Below are 21,928 nucleotides of genomic sequence, written 5' to 3' on the forward strand. Positions count from 1 at the left end.
ACATTGTCATTTGAGAGTCCTTTGACGATGGAAAATAATTTTCCTACCATATCATGCATGTTGAAATAGTCCTCAGCAGAGAACTCGTAGTCCCGGGCTTTTTCAATGCGGCCGGTACAGTCCTTACACAACCACTTGATAGCTTCATGAAATTTGTTTATAGCGTTATAATTTTCTTTGCTAATGTTCACACAGTTTATATGGAACCATCCACTACAGAAACCGTCACAACATACTGCATCTTCATCCTCTAAAGTCACTTTTCCACACACCTTACATTCGGAATCATTATCCACCGCCATCTTGCAGACGATCTTGCAGACGTTCTAACCAACTAATAAAACTAATGTGGCTATGGAAAAACTAACATGTGTGGGTATGTATCATGCACAGATACATGATACACTAGCCTTACCATCCAAAATACAAAAATATCCAAATGATAGGGAGTCGCCTGTATTATCCTGTTTAGTTTTGTATTAATTACACAAACATGGGACATTTAAACCTTTCATAATGACTCCAAAGCAGAACTACGGCGACAGTGCGACATTGTCACAGAAAGATGGCGAGGGCTGCAGAAAGCCCAGCCTACAAAAAAAAAAAAAAAAAAAAAATAAATTATTTTCACAAGCAAAATTGGGGCCACATGGTCCTTTCTTACACCTAACTAGTATTAGTTTCTGCAGAAAATATTATATAGTGGTAGGGATGGACGGGTTCCGATACTTGTATCCTTTCTACGATCCTGCTATAACCGCGAGCCGTACCGACGATTACCCCGTGAGTGCAGAGTCTTACCAACAATCACGACATGACCGCGGAGTCATTTTGACGATCCCGCGGCGACCGCGAGTCATTTTGACGATCGCACCGTGACCACGAGTCATAAGTTTCTATACTTGTACATTTTTATCAATTTTTTGGTTATTTTAGATCAGTGCCACAAATGGTAAAACTCGATTTGTATGTCTTTTTTGGTAGCTGCAATACTCAAGACTTTTTATACACAGGAAAAGATCCCGGCCCGTCCCGTCCTGAATATCGGGAAGGAAATAAAAAACCTGTCCATCCCTAATATTCGAATCATAGATTGTGAGTAAGAATGCATAGAATAACCAAATTACTAAAAAGCGATTCAATGTAATAACAGTAGGCGTATTCAAATGGATACTAGCGTTTGAAAACTTATTTCTTCCTTTTATTTTTTTAAAGAAAACTTGTTTTTACGAAACTTATCTTTGTGCAAAGTTTCAGCTGTTTTGATCCAGTGAGTTTTGTGGGATAAAAGACATTACACTTCACATTTTATAATGGTTTATGATTTTATTTGTCAAATTTTGTCCCTAAAACCCACTCACGATGTTTATAGCTGAACGATGCAAATGGTAGCCAATACTTGACCACAAGTGATCCGAACGAGTCTAATTGGCTGCGGTACGTTCATCCCGCTGCTACGAGATCCAAGCGTAATTTGGAAGTGGTTCTGAGCAACCACCAATTAGTTTTTGTCACAACATCGGCCATCTCGGAGGGAGAGGAGTTGTTTTTCTGGGCGGAAAACACGAACAATGCCTGGTCACATAAAAAACTCAATAAAACAAGTGAGTACCTATCTGTTATTATTTTTGACATGTTTTTTGTATGGGATAAATGTTTAAACATTCACAATCTAAGTGTGGATGGCTAACACTAGGTTTAAAATAGTAGGCTAACTAGTTTAAGCAAAAACAATACAACTTTTAGGTGATGTTAAATTATTTGTATTGTAAAAGTGTTAGGCTGAATAAAATAAGGAAAATAATGAAATTGTGAAAACACTCATAATACAACTGCTGTCTATATAATGTTAAAAAAAGCCAAGCTAAAAACTACATTTTATAACAAATTTTAAAGTCATAATAAATAATGAAGTTTTTTTTTTTTAAAACATACTTAACTGGTAAGATGTATTTTATAGGAAATGTAGCTCCCACTTCATTACCTCACTGCAGATCAAGTACAAAAGTTACGTATGATGGTCTTTGTGCAAATAATAAAAGCCCATCATTAGTGCAGGGCGCATGCATTAACAAAGCAACCAAATATCAATAGTAAATATACATATGTACGGTCGTTCAATAAATTAATGCCTCGTTCCTAGATGACAGCTCTAGTCCCGTAAACTGTTAGGCTCGGCCCAAATGTCTGTTACTTTCTTCACAGCCCTTGTACCAACTATTTTCACAGTTACTTGCAATGTATGTTCACAGAGTGTGGAGGATGCAATCTAAGTTTCTCGCACACCCTGTATTATCGGCTCCACTGTACAGTGTTCCACGACCCCTCATTCAGCCTTACGGTCCGCAAGTACCATTGCAAGGTAAATAGTTGTATAATGCCACTGGCATTTTTAATGTTTTGTAAGGGAACATTCCAAAACCAGGCCTTATCTTGCTATTACCTAATGTCACATTTTTTCTAGATAGTACCATTAATTGATAACCCAGTCACAATTGGCATGTGGGTTTAATCAATCTCATTTGGAATCAAACCAGAACTGTATAGATTTTATGGCAAGCCCTATAACCACTCGCCAACCAAAAAAATGAATGACTACCATTATAATTAAGTTACATTTATCCATCTTTCTTTAAAACTTTTGGTGGTATTCGAAAGCCATGAGTCCCACTTATTAAGCATATTATGTTGTATCTTTGTGTGTTACATAATGTTTATGTGTGTACTAATGTTGTATAATGGTAGCGAGCTGGTCTAGTGGTAAAGCGGGGGACTTCTGTTCCTGAGGTCTCGGGTTCACAGCCTACTAAATCACCAATGGATTTGATCTAAGTGATAATGCCTCACCCCCTTCTAGCCTGAAGTAATATGAAAAACAATCCTGGTCTCGTGCCTATTACAATTTGAGCTTACTGTTTAGGTGTGTGGTTGTTCAGTTCTTGGAAAGGAAAACATCGTCAAGCATGCAGCAGAGAAACACAATGGAAAAGGTGCCTACCAATGCCAGTTTTGTAATAAGGTAAATATTTTGAAAGCTAATGACATAGACTAAGCAACACAAGTAGACTCCTCATCCCATTGTAAATTTTGAAGCTTGTTTTTCATGTACGTCCACTCTGATCGCTGGGATAGACCACATTTTGTTTCTATTATTTTAGGGTTATTTTCATTATTTGTACTTTACTATTTGGTTATATAACTAAGGGACCAGTTATTCTTTATGATTAAATCGTTTTATACGATTAAATGAGGTTTTAAATGACTGAAATAACAAGAAACAAATTATAAACAAAACATAACCTCTACAGTTGGACGTACAGAACAAACAATAAAATTGGCTTCAGCTGTTCCATAAGGATGACAAATCTACTAAGGAGTATGATTTATCTATGCTAATGATTAACCTTTTTTTATTTTTGTTCCATATAAACATATAAAATAAAAGCTTTGAGAAACGTAATAGGCCTACTTTTTTACTTAAACTTTTTTTGCTTGCTTTTTATATCCAGACTTCAATTAAACCCTTGGAATCCATAATTTAAGGTGATTAAACAATTTTCATTTAAACATATTTTTAATTATCAAAACTGAATCATAATGTATTATTGCCCCCATATGGCTAAAAATGCATCTTTTACTGTTATTATCCACCAACATCCAGTGGCACAACCACAGAGCATAGAATAAATATAGAGGCGGCACTAGCCGTCTGGAGTGAAGCAGGCTTCTCGTACCAAGATGGCGGCCAACCCGGTCTGCAGTTACATTTAAACCATTATATTGTTACCATGGAAACCACTAATCAATATTTACTTTTAAAACTCTCACCTCAGAACTTTGAAAGCCCGCGTTGCAGAGTCCTAGGTCAATATCGAAGGGGGGGTAGTTCTATATGTATCCTCGGAGCGGTAGCTTCATCTAATTCATAAAGTAGCATAGAAAAACACAGTGGTAATGACGCCGTGTATTCAAAGTTCCGAGCCCGACTCTCTCACCAAGATGGCGGAAATCGGCTTCACTATTGGTATAGCTGTAGGTATAGGAGTGGCGACTGAATATTTATTCTATGCTCTGTGGGCACAACAAATTTAATTGGACACTACAGGAAAATTTTATCCTGAGTCCTCTTTTGAAAGAGTATCATAGTCCATAAATTTTACCTTTAAACTAAATAAACCTTTAACCCATTGGTGAAGGAATTAATGCTCTGCCTGCAGCACCCTCTGTCGGCAATTAATTTTACCGAATTTGTAGACTTTTACTCTAATTGTTATAGAAAGAAAACCTTAGGTAATAAATTAATAATTATTTCACCATTCACAGTAAAATTTTCTACAAAATAGTGGTAATAGGTTAGTCAAAGTGTAAAAAAACAAAAAAATATACAAGTTATAAAAATAAAAAATTTAAAACAATTTTTTGAAAGTAAAATTGATTTACAAATTCCAAGATTTATCCAGACACCGAATGACACTACCTACTATTATAAAGTTCAATTGATTCCTTACGTAGAAAAATCTTAAGTTGTGTACTTTTTAAGTAACTAGTGGTCGTCCAGTGGTCAAAAACTTGACCGGAAATTTGTAGGCCTAATATGCTTCTCTATTTTCCCCCCACGCTGTAAATAGAACATGTGATTGCAATATTAGAACCCTCAATGACACGACAACCTCTATTACAAGTGCGCTTTTCAAATCCCCATGAAAAACCCCAAACACTCAATGTTAAATTAACCTCTATAACACAACAATTTTTTTTTAACAACTCAATACGACACATTTTCTCCAAATCACAAGGCAACTCAGAACCTCTATGACAAGTCGTTTTGAGAAGTCAACCATGGTAACACGACTCTACATAACCGTTTGGAACAGTTCCCACGGGAATTCGCCAGAACAGATTTTTTTGGAGGAACTTTTTTTTGGGGGGGTATTTTTAGGGGATTTAGCCTAGAACAAGTGAAACCCCTACTCTACGCGCACCTACCCCACTACCATTTTTCAGAATCTGGTTTATTGTCGATAGATTAGTAGCGTGTTTATTAATTCCATTGTGGTCTAAGTCTTTGGCTGTTTTTATGCACCGCGACAGTCGCGAGTCGCGAGTAGCGCCACGTCTTGCGGCTGACCAAAATGTCACGCGACAGCGACACTTTTTTGTCGCGTAAACTCACATCCGGTGGTGGTGGAATTAGAGAAATCAGTCTGTTCTCAATACAATGTTGTGTGTTGTGTTTGTGATGTAGAAGTGATTATTAAGTTGTTTAAATATAGACCCTGTAGTGTTGTACACGTTAATGACAAAATCCCAGTTATTTAAACAATGCATACAATTTCCAGTTGGAATTGGGTCAACCCTCTTAAAAATGTCATTACATAATAAAATGATGTAATTTGTATTACAAATAAAGGGTATAGAACTCATTTATATATTACTTATTAACATTAATCAATAGAAATATATGGAGAATATACCACGTGGAGTATGAAAAATACTACTGTCGCGCCGCGACTGTCACGGTGCATAAACGTGCCCATTTGATCCAATAGAACTTGAACCGCGCGCAACACATTTTTTGAAGCTGCGATTCTAAAACCTGTCGCGGGTATTTAGAGATCGCAGATTCACTCACGCGACAGTTTGTCGCTGTCGCGGTGCATAAATGCTCTCATTTAACTCAATAGAACTTAAGTCGCGCCGCGACACGCGACACGCGACTGTCGCGGTGCATAAAACCGGCCTTTACTGTGTTCCTTATTATTTGTTGTTTTATCTCAAGTAGGTAGTATTTTTGTTCTTGGGACGATAACTATCCTTGATAGTGCCTTGGACTACAGCCAAACAACCCAGTGTTGTTACTAAGTCCAAACAAACAAAAATCAAAGACTTTTTGTTTAGTTATGTATGTACTGTTAATGTATTAATGAACCTTCAAATGGTTCTTCAAATGGTTTTTTGTTTAATGAACAAAAAAATTAAACTCCTGTGTTTTTGATTATACTAACATTTTATTTAATAACCCATTTCAACTTGTTACACAATATTAACTGCCTACTGCACTATATATTACAATTTGAAAGAAAATATGTGTTTGCATAAATTCTGAAATGCTCTCATTATAATGATGGTTGGTGTTTTTATTTAACCTTGATGAACATCAAGGCAAACAACTGGCCGAAATGACCTTATTAAACACGACCTATGACAAGAAGAGTGCCTTGATAGGACTTTTTTCCAAATCCCCTTGAGACACTTCTTATCAAGGTTCTATTGTATGTTTACAGAGAAATATATCAAAGGATTTTAGAAATTTGGGAAATAACCTTGACTATTTATCACAGTTAACAGTTCTGTAAAATATGTAATCTCAACTGTCTAATATAAGTTATTGGTTGGGACCACATCAACGTAATTTTTTCACCATAATCTTTATCATAAGGTTTTATTATTTTGTTCTTAACATAAAAATGTTTATTGTTGTCAGTTTTTCCTTCGTCTCAATTATCTGGAGATGCATCGCACGTACGGCTGCTCGGCCAATCCTAACAGAAGTCGTCCCTTGTGTGACTACTGTGGCCGTAAATTCTGCCAACCCCAGAAATTGAAAGTGCATATCAAGCGAATGCATAGCGGTGAGTATAAAATGTTACTAACCTAACTCTCCTATTATCCTAATTGTTTTAGTTATTCAACAAAACAAAATAATTACCTATCAATGGATGCATCAGAAGCATTGTGAAGAAAACATCCAGTTACTCTTTAGTTATATTACGATTGCTGCTTAATTTGAAACCCTCCCAATTTGTTAATTCTTTCCCAAATCCCTTGTTTAGATTCAATTGGGAATTTAGAGTATCAATACTTCAATACTCTAGTGTAAGTGTACTGATTTAATGGTTTCTAAATCTTTTCTAGTTATCTATGAGAAGTTGATCGATCCTTTGAACTTTTTATAACTTTTTGATGGTTCGATACTGGACCCAGCTGTCATCAATCATTGGGCTTTCAATAAATCGTCCTGCCTGATGAAACAGCTGGTCTTGGGTTCAAATACGCACCTAGGTGGTGTCCCCATCTCAATGATTGATAATAATTGAAATTGAACCCAAGGGTTATATTTTATTTTATTTAGTTAAACATATTTTTGACATGTTGCAGAAATGTTAGACGTGCTGAGGGATTTCCAGTGCAAACATTGTCTGAAAATCTTGGGTTCTAGACCAGCTCTACAGAGGCACTTCAAAGAGGTATGTCTCAAATGTGTTACTTTTGTGTGGTAAAAAATATTTAACATAAGAAGATCTCATCTTCCTGACAAATCGACCAAGCACAAAAATTTGGAAATTTGTATTGACTTTGAAATTGAAATCAAAATCGTGATAGTGGGACACCAGCAACAGATTTGAATTATTATAATATTGTAGCTGGGTGTATGTAGCGATCTGCTCACATACAGTTAAATGCAATAAAATTTTGACTCAATATGCTAAAATATTTACAACACGTCTATGACTCCCAGTGCAGCGTTTGAAAGTAAAGTAAATTAAAACTAATAATATTGTTTTGTAGGCCTGATCAATGGTGAAGTATCTTTGGGGTACTTAAATAATCCAAAAATGATTTCTCATTCACCTTGCCATTCACCAATTGCTTTTAAGCTGTGACTCAATGGTTCAAAAATCCACCACAATCTGTTTATCTAACTAGGTCTATCCCAAAAAGATTGTTGTTCTAGAGTTAAACTGTTCTCTGTATCAGAGAGCTCAATTTACTAAAAGTGAAAATATTATAATAAATAAATGCTACGATAATCCAACAACACAAATCAATTTTGTAATAGTAAAGTACCAGTAAAAAAAATGAAATGAATGTTCAGGTTCACCAGAAGGATGTTGTTGGAGCCTTTACGTGTGATCGTTGTGGCAAGATGTTTCAAAACAAATCCAACTTGAAGATACACATGTTGACCCATTCTGGGATCAAGCCTTTCAAGTAAGTCACTTCTATCGCACTTTTCTTTCATTCTAAGTATACTGTCTACTGTTGTTCAATGCTTAACCATGGATTAAACATACCGTACATTATGGAGTTTAAACATTTTTGTGAGGATAGCAGGCTTGCCCAATGGGAAATAGAGCTTAACAATATACACAAAAACAATAATACCTCACTATTTATTTTTTAAGCGTAAAACTTAGCATCACAAAAAATTGCTTGGAAAGGACGCCCAGAAAATCAGTATAGGTGCTGTTGACTTGTAATAAGCATCTTCTATTCATGCCCCTCCAAATAAAGCTCCTCCTTTTCCACTTTCTGTATAAAAAACTTAATTATTTTAATATAATTAATTATTCTATTCGTGACGTAAATTCCATTGAAGAATAAGACTGTATTCACAAAGCTAGACGGAAAGCCTACCCCTAGAACCAGCCAAACTCAAATTTCTTCCCCTGAGTGCTCATAAGGAGCCGATCAAATCTAGGGGTCAATACAAAAGCTGTTCTACACTTTTAACTAAATAAGTCTTGAAATTTAATTCGAGGTTCAGAGCTTTAGAAGCGCTCAGGAAATCCTGCAGGAGCTCAAGTGGATCTATATCATCTTTACCCTCAAAAAAGTTTTTTTAGAATTTTGTATGACTTTTATGATGACTCTTAATGATTGATGGATTGTTCCTTGTCGTAGATGTAGAGAGGCGGAGTGCCCAGCTGCATTCACCACCAAGCAGTGTCTTCAGTTTCATTACCGCAAGGTGCACGGGCTGGCCGAGGACAGTATCCCTCCGATACAGCGGTCGGTGGAGTACACGTTTGACGCGTACGCAGGCGGACGACGACCTGGCAGCGTCAATAGTGACTCTCAGTGTAGCAGTGATGGTACGACACTAAATTTAATATTATAATAGCTGAAAAACAAATTATGATTAGTGTTGTAAAGAACATAAGGGTGTTTTCGAATTTAGTATGTCACATATTCAGTGTTTAAGTTGAAACAATATCATAATTGATTGAGGCCCCCTTCACACAGGGCCACCATGGTGGTGACACCGGTGGCGACACCATGGTGGCTACGTTACATTAGCATTGATTTAAATGGGACATCTTCACACTGAGCCTTGGTGGCGCGTCTGGCCGCGCGACCAGAAATACGGTGGCTCGGGGTTGCGATTTTCAAAGACACCAGTCTGGTGGCGCCACCACGTCGCACCATGGTTTCTTATCGGACTGTTCACATTGGAGCGACTGGCAGCGCCACCAGTCACTACCAGCGGGCATTACTCAGTATACTAGTTTACTGATCTTTTGTTGTTAAGGTAATAAATATAGGAGAAACGATTTTAATGACATAACAAAATGTATACTCTATTTCATTAACATCTTTTCGTCATTGCAATGTAATTAAATGAAAAATCATTTATTTACACAGGCAAAGTTAGGGCCACATGGCCCTTTCTTACACTTAACCTGTACTTTAAAACATAATATAAATATTTTAACATAATCAGCTTATACAATAAAACAAAACAGAAATCATAGATACAGAAAATTTTATAAAAAATCAGTGTATACATCAAAAATCAATGTATACATTGAGTCAAGGTATTATAGTGTTATTAATAAAAGGTATATTAACTATGTTTTTATTTAATTTTCCACAACGTTAGTAATAGTTTCTCTTCTGGAGATATGCTGCCCCGCATTCTCGTAGATTGTCCTGATATTTTATCTTTCAGACGTCCCAGAAGCTCATCAAAACTTAAAACACTCATTCTTGAGTAAGTGTAAAACGTGTCAGGGTTATTTCTTGGTAGTGAATGAAAAAAGTCCCTCTGGTACTTATATCTCATACAAACGGACGAACCAAAAACTACGTTTTTTTCTTATGATTTCGCAATTTAAAAAATATATATACCATTACCATTACCATTACCAACTGGCGATCGTTGACCAGATGTCTGGATTGATCTTGTCAAATAAAATTTACTTTTAAGAATTAATAAACTAATATTTACAGTATTTACACTACATGGCGGCCGGATTCATACTCAAAAGTCCATTGCAGTAGTAAAGTATTCCTCAATGGAATAAAAACACTTCCTACTCAGCCATTGTTTTAGTTGGACTTTAAAAGGTTCAAGAAGGAGTTCTTTAATGTGAAGGGGCAGTCTATTGTAGAGCTTGTGTGCTAACACTGGAAAGCAGTCCTTGGTCTTTGATAGCCTACACCTCGGGACATCCACATTCCTTGCAGAGCGCAGGTTGTAATTGTGGAGTTGGTCTCGTGTAATATGAGGGAGCCTAGGGTCAGTTTTCAAGAGAAGGAGGCAGTCTAGAATGTATTGGCTATGTATCGTGAGAATGCCGAGCTGTTCAAAAAGTGGTCTGGCATGATCTCGTCTACCACTCGAAGATAAAATTCTAACAGCAGTCTTCTGCATAATCAGAGCTCTAGTAGTGTTCGGAGCATGGCCCCATAAGACCAAGCCATAGCTTAAATGGCAATGAAACAAACCAAAATAGGCTAGTTTAAGATAGTCAGACGTCACCTGGGATTTTAGTTTCCTTAAAAGACAATTAACTCGAGATAACTTTTTGCAAATTACATCAATATGCTGGTTCCAGGTAAGTTTCTCATCAATGGTAACACCTAACAGTTTGACTGCAGTCACACTAGGCCCATCCAACCTGGCTTCAGGGCGGGTCCACAAGCTGCAGAGCAGCTGCTGAGTTTTCCCCTCATTCAACTGCAGTCCGTTTAGCCTAAACCACTCCTTAGCCTCCCCTAGGCAGAAATTCGACCCCGTTGTTAAATTGGCCATGTTACTACCACTATTAATAATGGCAGTGTCATCTGCATATAATAGGGCATCATAGCTCTCTAGGTTGAAATCATTAATTAAGATGATAAAGAGGCTAGGTCCAAGTGTTGAGCCTTGCGGAACTCCGCTCGTAATCGCAGCCACCCCAGATTTTGCACCTTGAATTGATACCACCTGCTGGCGGCCACTGAAGTAGGACGTAAACATCCGTTGAACAGCCCCCCCAGACCCGTACAAGGAGAGTTTCCTTAGAAGCAATTCATGCGATACACAGTCGAATGCTTTAGATAAGTCCAATCAATAGTGTTAATACGCTAATCACCTACCTCTTCGACGTCCAACTGTGAGCTTTGTGGCTGCAGCTGCACTGGTGGCTGAGCTGGTGGTCCATGCGCATTTTGACCGGCCACCAGTGTCACCACGGTGTCGCCACCATGGTGGCTCAGTGTGAATAGGCCCTGACAGCTCATGTGTTCCATTTTTTGCCATTTCCATCATCATCTCTCTCTAAATAACGTTCTTCCTCTCAAACGTGTACATAATTTCATCTACCGATTTATTCATATTTTTGTCTTGCCATTCTTTTTGTAGATTTCCAATTCTTCAATTTCCAACAAATTTCTCAAATTTCTACAAAATTCTTGTCACTTTTCCTTGTGTTTTTTTTTTTTAGTGACCTAACCACTGGTAAAATTAACGCTAAATTAATAGAGAAGCATTTAGTCAATGTTAACATGCTCAACTTTTACCCAACATAACTCGCAGAACAGGCTTCAGATTTTACTAAAGAATGAGAATATTATTTTGGCCTAGTTTAAGTAGCTTAAATATAGAGATTATACATAATAGGTGTAAAAATCATTCAGTGGAACCTTGGTAAGAAGACCCTAGATAACGAGTCGCCCTTGATAACAAGTGTCATTTTCAAATCCCCTTAAAGTATTTTACCCCTAATCACATGTTATTACAAACCTCGATAAGAAGACAACCTTGATAACAAGTCTTATTTTATCCCCATGATCCCCATGAGAGTCTTGTTATCAAGGTTCTACTGTATTTTGACTTGTACGTAATCAATTATTATTATGTTTCAGGTGAAGACAATTCAGAAAAATACGCCAACGAACCACCTCTGTCGCCTCCCATATCAGTGACAGGAGATCAGTCCAGCCAACCCGCCATGGATACCCTCATAGTAGCGAGCAAAGGCAGCAAGAAGTGGATTGAGACTAACGATGCTGCAAAATCAAATGTATTCGACTTTGACGAAGACGATAAAGACCAAGATATCAATGTTTCTCACATCGACGAGGAACCGATCCCTATGCTGTTCCACAACTGTAAGCAGGACTCCGCAAACGCCAGCTTGCTCGTGGAAGCCGCCTTGGACGCAGCAGAGAGAGATATTGACATGCCTTCAAAAGTACCGTCACCGATGTCCTTAGTGACAAATAAAGAGTCTTATCCGTTGTTGCGATCTCACATTCCTCACTCACCTTTGGGTCTGAGCCGACCAGTGTCTCCAGTGGAATATCCAATTCAGGACCAAAGCCAAAGTCCACATTTGGCGATGGAGTCGTGTTACACAACGATGAGTCCAAGACACCCTTACAGTCTCATGTTTCCCGAGAGAACTCCGCATTACGACTTCCGTTTATCTCCACCTCCCGGACAAATCGATTCTTTCCATTTGGAAGATTTACGATACGATCATCACAGAAGAGAGGACTCGAACGACGGTGTCAACATGGTACAAAACTTGAGTTTGTTGAAGAAACCAATGCTAGATATTCCATACAAGTATGATAACATGGAGGAGAGGAGTTTTGAGAGTGTCGAAGGATTGGATATGTCGCGAACTGGGTATCACCACTCATTCGTCTCCGTGACACCGAGGTATCCGTTGTATGAACCAAGGAGTTACTCTCACACCGATGTTTTACGAGTCGTAAATTTTTCGCACAGTGTAGACTTGTCTCTGCCGAGGAGCCATCATCAGTTGACTCCACCGATGAATCAAAGTCTGATAGAACCCATTAGGATTATATCACCTCCTCCCTATCAGACCTATCCCCTCACTGCGTCACCTCCCTCGTACACTCGACCCTCACATTCGCCCACTTATCATCACTACAACACATCATATTAGTGAGATAAATACTTAAGACTTTTCTAGTCATTAGAATTTAGTAGTAGTATTAAACAAACCTTGGATTTTTGTACACATTCATTGAATTTTAGATACTGAAGTAGACATCCCGCCTATATTTAATCAGCTACTGCAAAAATTATTCTATTTCCTCCCTTAGTTTGATTCTACAATAAGTTTAGTGGCATAAATAAAAGATGAGTGTAGACAATAAGTTGACTTTTAGTTAAGCGTGGATCAAAAGTTGGCGTATTTCACTGAAATCAGTAATTGACAGCAAGCAACAGACACAGTCAAGGGTTAAATTTAACTACTCTAATTAAAAAAAAATAAATTGGCTACAACTTTTACAAGGGAAAAGGATGTCTACTTCAACAAATAGTCACAGATTCTATTTAATACTTGTAATTTGATTTTGTTATGATTATTACAAAGAATCTTGGGCATTTAAAATTAATTGTTGTAAATAATAAAAAAGACAATTTGCACAATTGCTTTACTCAAAGGCTTAAAGTCATACATCAAAGTTTTCACTTTCATCAGTACTATTTTTTCACTAAATGGTACTATAGTCAGTATTTGTTTACATTTACATTCTATACATAAAATTATTTATGTTAGTTTTTTTGCATGTATTTTTGACTAGTATAAATTTAAACACTGAATGTAAGGAATGCATCACAGAAAAATTACACCAAATCTATTATAAGGAACAAATTAAATGTATTAAAACAAAATAAGACCTAATACAAAAATTTAATAAATATAGGTGGATGTTTGAATTTGTAAGGAAATTCATTAGTTTTTATAGACAATTTTAAATAAATTAATGCACTAGATTTTAAAATATTTTCTTTTAATTTAAGTTTTGTAACTAATGCTTCCGCAAATTTTAAAATCTTGAATTGCTGAGGAAATAAGATTGATAATAAAATAATTTTGAAGTATCACAGCTAAATAAATAATTGAAGATAATTTGAAGAGTACAGTAGACTCTCAGTAATCCAACAGATATAGGACCATGATACTGCTGGATTACTGGAATGTTGTCAATAAAAACACTTAAAAATGCAATTAAAACACGTCCCCGAAGATCGCGCGATCGGAAACCTCTATTGCTGCGATCGGGCATGACGACGATGACGTTTCCGTAATCGTGGGAGACAATGATAACGTCTACACGGCTGCGGGAGATAATCATAATTTTGCCACGATCGTGCATGAAGACGATGACGTTTCCGTGACCGCAGGAGGCGATGATAACGTCTATCTTTCTTTTCTTTTTCATTCTTTTTTTAAAAAAAAGAGGTTGGTGGCCTCTTTTAACCTTGCATTTGCCTGTCCACATAGACTAAGTGCCCGTGCGAGGATCGTTTACAACAAAGCAAGAAGTGAGCCGGTACAGTACAAAGGTGAACTGTACTGATAAAATGTTATCGGCAGTGATCAGGATCTGAACCCACGACATCGCTGCCATGGGCCCGAAATCCGCGACGCTATCGACTGAGCCACCGACTCACTAACTACCACTCCGACTCACTAACTCTATATATGTCTGCGGGAGGTTGTTCATGATTTTGCCGCAATTGCATGACGACGACGACCTTTCTATGACCGCGGGAGATGTTCATGATTTTGCCGCGATCGCGCAAGATGACGATGACGTTTTTGTGACTGTGGGAGTGGATAATAATGTCTACACGGACGCAGGAGATAATCCGAATTTTGCCGCGATCGGGGAAGACCTCACCCGTCTAAAGACGCCGGATTACTGGAGTACTGGAGTGATGCAGTGCCGGATTAGAGAGGGTCTATTGTACTATTTATTAGGTTTATGGTCTTGTGTAGGTTTACTTAAATTATTTTTTGTACTCATTACTTGAGTAATTTTATAACCTATTTTAAGGCAGCAGTCAAACTCCTTTTCCATTACAATGACACAAAAGGTTAGGAGTAAAATACAAAGTGTAAACAAATTTAATTATTTTAGTGTGAATATTAAGTTGTGAAATATGCTGTGAGTTACCAAAGATAGTTTTAAGCTTTATTTATTAGTTATTTATTAATTTTTACACGTTTGAATGTTTTTATATATATAATGGTAGGGGTCTATTATTAAATGTTTTGTTTATTGTTTTTTTATAGGACCCACATTTAAGCTACGCTAATGTTTGAAATTCAAATAAAAAAATATAAAAAAAATTATGTGATACCTTGTATTTTAATGAAGTCTTGATCTATGTTCAGATAGAATTAATTAAAATATTTATATACTACAATTTTTATTTATTTAACTATAACTAAAGGAAAACAAAACTATTAATTATATTTAAATTTAATGAACTAATTAACTTAAATTACAAAATTATTCAACTGAGTTCAAATCATTGTTAGTTTTTTTGTACATTCATAGTGGCATTAGTAAAATGTACATAAATAACTATGCAACATGTATACCTATAGTAAATGGGATTTTTTTACTTAAGTAGACATCCCATTTATATAAGTAGCTGTACTTTTTCTTTATTTTCAAAAGAGAACATAGATGAATTTAAGCTTGTCTAGAGTGTTTTACTATCTCCGTTATATCAATTAGGATTCAATGGATGAAAGTGGTTGATGTGACGTTGATGAGCCTTTTCACTAAGTTAATCTTTTAGTTTGGCCTGTTATAAAGGTGGTGGAAACATTTTTTTCTATGCAACACACTCTTTTGTAAGGTTTTACTGCTCTATGTTTTTCTTAAACTTCTATAACTTAAACATGATGGTGGGATGTCTACTTCATATTAATGCATTCATCACTAATGTATTAAAGTCTAAAAAAAACCTTACAAAATGCTAATTTCTATCTTCAAATGTAAAAAGTATTGGTTTTATAGTTAATTTAATAAAGACACAATTCCCTTGATGCTATTCATTTTTACTTCCTTTCATGTTAAAATGTGATTTTTCCTAAAATATTACAATTTACCACCAATGTGGTGGGCTAACTCCGTAGCTTATTTTTAGTAGAGTTGTTCAGTAGTTTGTGCACCGATTCGTTCAAACAAAAGTCGCTGGTTCGATCCGGGTTAAAAGTTGAAGCTTTTTTAAAACGTTGGCTCGCTTACTTCTACGGTACCTACAAATTTTGCAATTGATATTAAACTAACTTCCCGATGAGCTAGAGACTTGAAACTTGGAACATAGCTCACAAATGGATGACAATGTAAATCATTTTATTTTCATATTTCCCGTGGGATACGCACCATGGACTTCCAAAGTTTCAATGTTTACATTTTGGAAGAATGTAAGTATAATTATTGAAGTCAGCTGTAAATACTTAAATATGACAGTTTGAAGAGCAGAGGTTAAGAGGTACAGATTCTGAACCGGAGAGATTCTTAATATGAAACAAACATAAGTAAAGATAAATCATCTGATTACAGATAATAAGGTTTTGGTTGTGTATTAACAGGCCATATAAAATAGATTTAAAGATTTAACATATTCACACATTAAAGACTAAAAAGTAGAAAATAATTCATAACTAAAAATATTTTTAAAAATACAACATTTTTAAACGCACTAAAAAGTAGAAAATAATTTATAAATATGCGGAGAGAATAAATACTTGTAAGATTTAAAACGAAAAACGTGCGGTGCTTGCAATAGATAATAATAGTTCAATAGATGAAGGTAATTGTAAATGAGCTATTGCAAGCGCCCCACTTCAATCGTACAACTACTTATTCTCTTAACATATTTAAAAACTATTTTATACTTTTTAGTGTGTTTAACAACGTGGCAATTTAAATAGTATTTTTATTCATATTTTTTTTACTCAGTTGCAATACAATGCAAGTACCTGCTTGCAAATAAAACAAAAATGTCTCTGTACCTAAAAATAAATAAAAACAGAATGTACTCAGTTGAAAAGAAGAGCATAACGACAAAAGTGCAACAGAAAGAGGATATTTATGTGCATGTTGTTGCCAACTGGATCACACAACGGGGCCATGCAACTGTTTCGACCATTTGTTTGATACTTCAAAGCACTTAGCTGAGAAGTTACTTTGGACCAGACATGTTTTATGGGTTTTGCTTTTTTACTTGTTCATACACAATTTTTTAATCAGACTCTCAGTGTATGACCAATATAAAAATAACTCTTGCTTAAAAAATGTTTTTCTACTTACTGTATACGTAAATAATGGTAAATGTACAGGGTCCTCAAAAAGTTCGGGATTTTTTTAACATATATGCCGATAATGCACCAAAGTTTTCCCGATAACATATAAGTACTATAACTAAAAGTTGACTTTTTAGAGGAAATATAAATACTGGGGCGATCCACCGAGTTAGAAGAAAATTGTACATTAATAGTCAATGGTACTACCCAAAAAGGGCGGTCATTTAAAATTATGAATTTGAAGAAAATATTTTTCTGTCGTCCTGTGGATGGACAGTACAAAATTAAATTTTAATTTTATTTACAATTAGTCAGAAGAAAATTTTGAATAAGAGCATAGGTTGGGTATTACAATAAATTAAATATCTCTATTCGGAGAACAGCAAAATATTAATACACACAGTTTGTTCACTAATAACTTATATTGCAGTAAATAATTAATGTGAACAAATGTTAAGCTCTAGCTTAAGTTACAAAACTTAGTAAAAACACAAATTAACACTTTTGTCCCAGTTTTATTGGCTAGGTTGATAAAAATGATAAAAGTAACAGAATTTCGTAATAGAATTCTTGGCAAAGGCAGACTCATAAATATCTTCCTTTATAATGTTTTCCAAATGTATGATTGAAATCTAACTTGTTTTTATATAAAATGTGTCTTGTTAAGGAGAAAATAAAAAAAATTCAAATTTAAAATTCCTATGTTATTTTTATGGAAATACGTGAATAAGTGAACTGTTGTAGTTTGTTGTTTATGAATATACAGAGTTTCCATAAGGTGAGGTTTTAACTGTCTGTAAAACACCTCGAGTACAAGATATTAACATGATTACAAAGACAAATTAAATATTTCATATTGATACCCCTGCATCCGGTAGCTCAAACAGTTTTGTTTACATTAATTGAAACAGCTGTGTTGATTTTTGTGCTAATCGACAACCTACTTATTCTGTTAAATAAACTTCAAGTTGTATTTTCTTATAAACATGTTTTCCGTCAAGAAAAGGCTAAAAGTGAACTAAAGGCAGTGACTCTAGTATAACGGCCATTTAGGATGTCAAAAACATAGTTTATTCTAAAAAAAAACTCAAAATTTAGCCCATTTACTAGATAAACCAGAAATGCAGTCTCTATTGTCTCCGTTGCACTTGTGGGCTGAAATAGATCATCGTCTGGTCGTTTGTAGAGCAAGAAATGGTTGTAATGTTGAAGCCTATTAGCTGTGTATACGATCTTTTTGATGTAAGTAATTGTTATGTATGCTGAAATACTGTTCTTTAATTTAATTCAATCAGATGTTTTCATAAAAACAATATTTGTTTACTTGTTACTTTTGTTAAAAAATGTTTGACAATAAAAGATTCTTCATTCATATATTTTATTCTATTTAAATGTAATAACGTTACATAATGGCGCTGCACGGACATGAGGAATATGACAATGACGACACATCATCTACATTAACAGTGGAACAACCTACTACACATAGTTTAACTCATTTCAAGTTCGAGAAGTTTGATGCTACCAAAGAAACATGGAAGTACTACTACCAAAGGTTTGAGTTGGAAATAATTATTTGTGGGTTACAACACAATCAAGAAGCTAAGAGAATTTTACTTCTGAAATGGATTGGTTCTGAACATTATAGAATTGTGGTTGATAACTTTTATCCAACACCTATTTTAACAGTAGATTACGAGGAAATTGTTGAGTTTATTTCAAATTTCTATAAACCAAAAACATCCTATTTGGCCGAAAGACTAAAATTTGGAAAAATCATGAAGAACAAAGATCAATCAATACGCATATTTGTAAACAATTTGAGAGCTGGTGCGACGGAATGTGAGTTTAAAGATACACTTGACGAAAGACTGCGAGACCAGTTCTTATTGGGTTTAAATGATCCTAAAATGCAAGAAGAGCTCATCAGAAAACATCCTGAGGAAAAAGCAAAACTTGTCGACATCGTTAAAGACGCCTACCTAATGGAAATGGCACATTCTCAACAACAACAAATAGAAACACTTGGGACATTTTCATGTGATGCACAGGTAAATAAGGTAGGGGCTACACGAACTACTAAACCGTTACACAAAAGGGACAGTACTAGAATCAGCTTGAATCCTGAGTCACAGTGTTTGAGGTGTGGTTTTGCAAAACATAAAACAGGTGAGTATTGCAAGGCAATGAATATTCAATGTAGAGCTTGTGGGAAAATGGGGCATTTTGAACGAGTTTGTCTGAAATCCAATAATGTGGTAATCGAGAAAAATCTTTCAAGACGTTATGTCAAACAGATTGGTAAGTTTGCTGGTATGAGTGATTATAGTGACAGTGACAATGTAAACTTTTCCCGTCATTTTAATGACGGATGTCCTGACATATCTGATGAACTAGGAGCTGAGCCTCCCGACTTGGTTAAAAACATAAGTCAAATTAATAATGTAGAGAAATTTTGTTACGTTGTTAATTTAACAATAAATAGGGTTCCAATAACGATGGAATATGACACTGCTGCTGCAAGAACTATAATAAGTAAATCTACGTGGAAACAAATTGGTGAACCGGCACTGACTCATACGGAGGAGCTGGGTGCTTATCCGTCATTTAGAATACCTATGCTCGGCGAGGCTAAGGTCGCTGTTTTGTTAGGATCAACTACTTTGCAATTAAGTGTTGCTGTCACTGACAGTGTTTCAGGGACACCTTTGCTTGGTAAAGATTGGATTGTAGCATTTAATCTAGATCCTAACTGTGAACATGTATGTAAGCAAAATTCTTATAGCGTCAATCATATTAACACGGACATTATAGACAAAGAGGGGGAGAAACGTAAGATATATAAAGAGTTCAAAGACATAATTACCAATAACCTAGGAACAGTGAAAAATTTCAAAGCTAAGGTTAGAGTAGCTAATGATGTACAATTGCCAATACACAAACCGAGACCTGTTCCGTTCGCATTACACAGTGCAACTAGCAAGGAACTAGATCGTTTAGTGTCCTCAGGGTTCTTAGAACCTGTGGATCCGGCTACTACTCAGATCCTTTGTGCTTCTCCTTTAGTTGTTGTACCAAAGTCTAATGGTGAGGTACGATTATGTGCAGATTTCAAGGTATCAATCAACCCTCATTTAATCGATGACGAATACTGCATCCCTACGTTTGAAGAAACAGTACTTAAGTTGAATGGTTCAAAATTCTTTTCAGTTATTGATTTGAAGGATGCGTATCTACAGATTCCAGTGGACGAAGAATCAAAAAAAATATCTAGTGGTAGCGACACATAAAGGATATTTTACCTTCAATAGATTACCTTTTGGTATTAAGACCGCACCTAAGATTTTTCAAAAGCTGATGGACCAATTATTAGTTGGTACCGATGATTGTGCGTGGTATTTTGACGACATATGTGTGGGTGGTAGAAGTGGACCAGAACACATTGATAGGCTCAAAACAGTTTTAAATATATTGAGGAGAGCAGGACTATGCACGCGTGAAGATAAACTACAGCTTTTCAAACAAAGTGTGACCTATCTTGGGCACAAAATTAGTGCTCTTGGTATTCAACCTGTTCAAGATCGTGTAGAAGCTATCAAGAAACAACCCCCACCAAAGAACGTTTCTGAGCTTAGATCATTTCTTGGATCTGTGAATTACTATTCAAGATTTATTCCAAATTTGCAATCTCTTTGTTTTCCTTTACATAGACTTTTGCACAAGAACTCAACTTGGGACTGGAATAGTGACTGTGAGGACGCATTCAACCATATTAAGAGCAACATCTCAAACAATATGGTGCTTGTACATTATGATCCTAAACTTCCACTTATCCTTGCAACAGATGCTTGCAATATTGGATTAGGAGCAGTTCTCCTTCATCGATGTCCTGATGGCAGTCAGAAACCAATTGCAGCCGCTTCAAGGACATTAAATTCAGCAGAACAGAACTATTCTTCTATAGATAAGGAGGCATTGGCCATTATCTTTGGTGTTGAAAAATTCTACAAATATCTCTATGGTAGGCATTTCACTCTTTTGTGTGATCATAAACCACTCGAACGAATCTTTGGGGCAAAGCAGCCTATACCTAAACATGCCGCTTCCAGACTTGCAAGATGGGCTATTATACTCAGTGGATACGACTACGATATAAACTACAGGGCTGGAAAAGATAATGTTCTGGCAGATTGTCTAAGTAGATTACCTTTAGAAGGAGGAACAAACATTGATACGTATCAGACGCTTGGTGAAGTAAACCAAGTTAGATCTATGAGAATTGAAGATTTGCCACTTACCAAACGAACGCTTCAAGATAACACTCACAGAGATGATGAACTGAAACACATTATATCCTATTGTGTCAGGGGATGGCCCGATCGAAGTTCAATTCCGGACAATTTGAAGATATTCTATGACAAGAGACATGAACTATCTTATGAAGAGGGGATTTTATTGTGGCAAGAAAGAATAGTAATTCCTAAGTCACTTAGGGGAGACATTCTTAGTTACCTCCACGTTTCACACCCAGGAATAGTTGCCATGCGCTCTTTGGCGAAGTTGTTTGTTTACTGGCCAAAAATAGACGATGACATTGAAAACTTAGTGAAAACTTGTACAAGATGCCAAACATTCAGGAAGAATGATATCGAAACGCCACTCAATTCATGGAATATACCGGAAAATGCTTGGGAAAGATTACATATTGATTTCAAAGGACCTTTTGATGGATACATGTGGTTAGTGGTAATAGACGCATATTCTCGATGGTTGGAAATATTTCCAAT

General features: G+C 36.0%; 2 protein-coding genes across 2 annotated transcripts in view; both read left to right on the top strand.

Moving 5' to 3' along the window:
* The window catches only part of LOC129002634 (uncharacterized), a 29,999-nt gene extending 14,342 nt beyond the window's left edge, over window positions 1–15,657 (top strand). Inside the window, exons 6-13 of the mRNA XM_054430584.1 lie at window positions 1,373–1,604; window positions 2,253–2,362; window positions 2,921–3,019; window positions 6,485–6,632; window positions 7,159–7,247; window positions 7,877–7,992; window positions 8,686–8,876; window positions 11,914–15,657. Coding sequence (XP_054286559.1) covers window positions 1,373–1,604; window positions 2,253–2,362; window positions 2,921–3,019; window positions 6,485–6,632; window positions 7,159–7,247; window positions 7,877–7,992; window positions 8,686–8,876; window positions 11,914–12,968 — 2,040 coding nt within the window. The 3' untranslated portion in view covers window positions 12,969–15,657. The remainder of the gene's footprint in view (window positions 1–1,372; window positions 1,605–2,252; window positions 2,363–2,920; window positions 3,020–6,484; window positions 6,633–7,158; window positions 7,248–7,876; window positions 7,993–8,685; window positions 8,877–11,913) is intronic.
* A 2,893-nt stretch (window positions 15,658–18,550) lies between these two features.
* Window positions 18,551–20,431, top strand: LOC129003360 (uncharacterized protein K02A2.6-like). The gene has a single exon (XM_054431652.1). The coding sequence runs from the start codon at window positions 18,551–18,553 to the stop codon at window positions 20,429–20,431; it is 1,881 nt and encodes a 626-aa protein (XP_054287627.1).
* The last annotated feature ends 1,497 nt before the right edge of the window (window positions 20,432–21,928 follow it).

This window comes from Macrosteles quadrilineatus, unplaced genomic scaffold, assembly GCF_028750875.1.
Source record: "Macrosteles quadrilineatus isolate MER2022 unplaced genomic scaffold, UCM_ALF_1.0 Scaffold_9__3_contigs__length_116548681, whole genome shotgun sequence".
Taxonomy (NCBI): Eukaryota; Metazoa; Arthropoda; class Insecta; order Hemiptera; family Cicadellidae; genus Macrosteles; species Macrosteles quadrilineatus.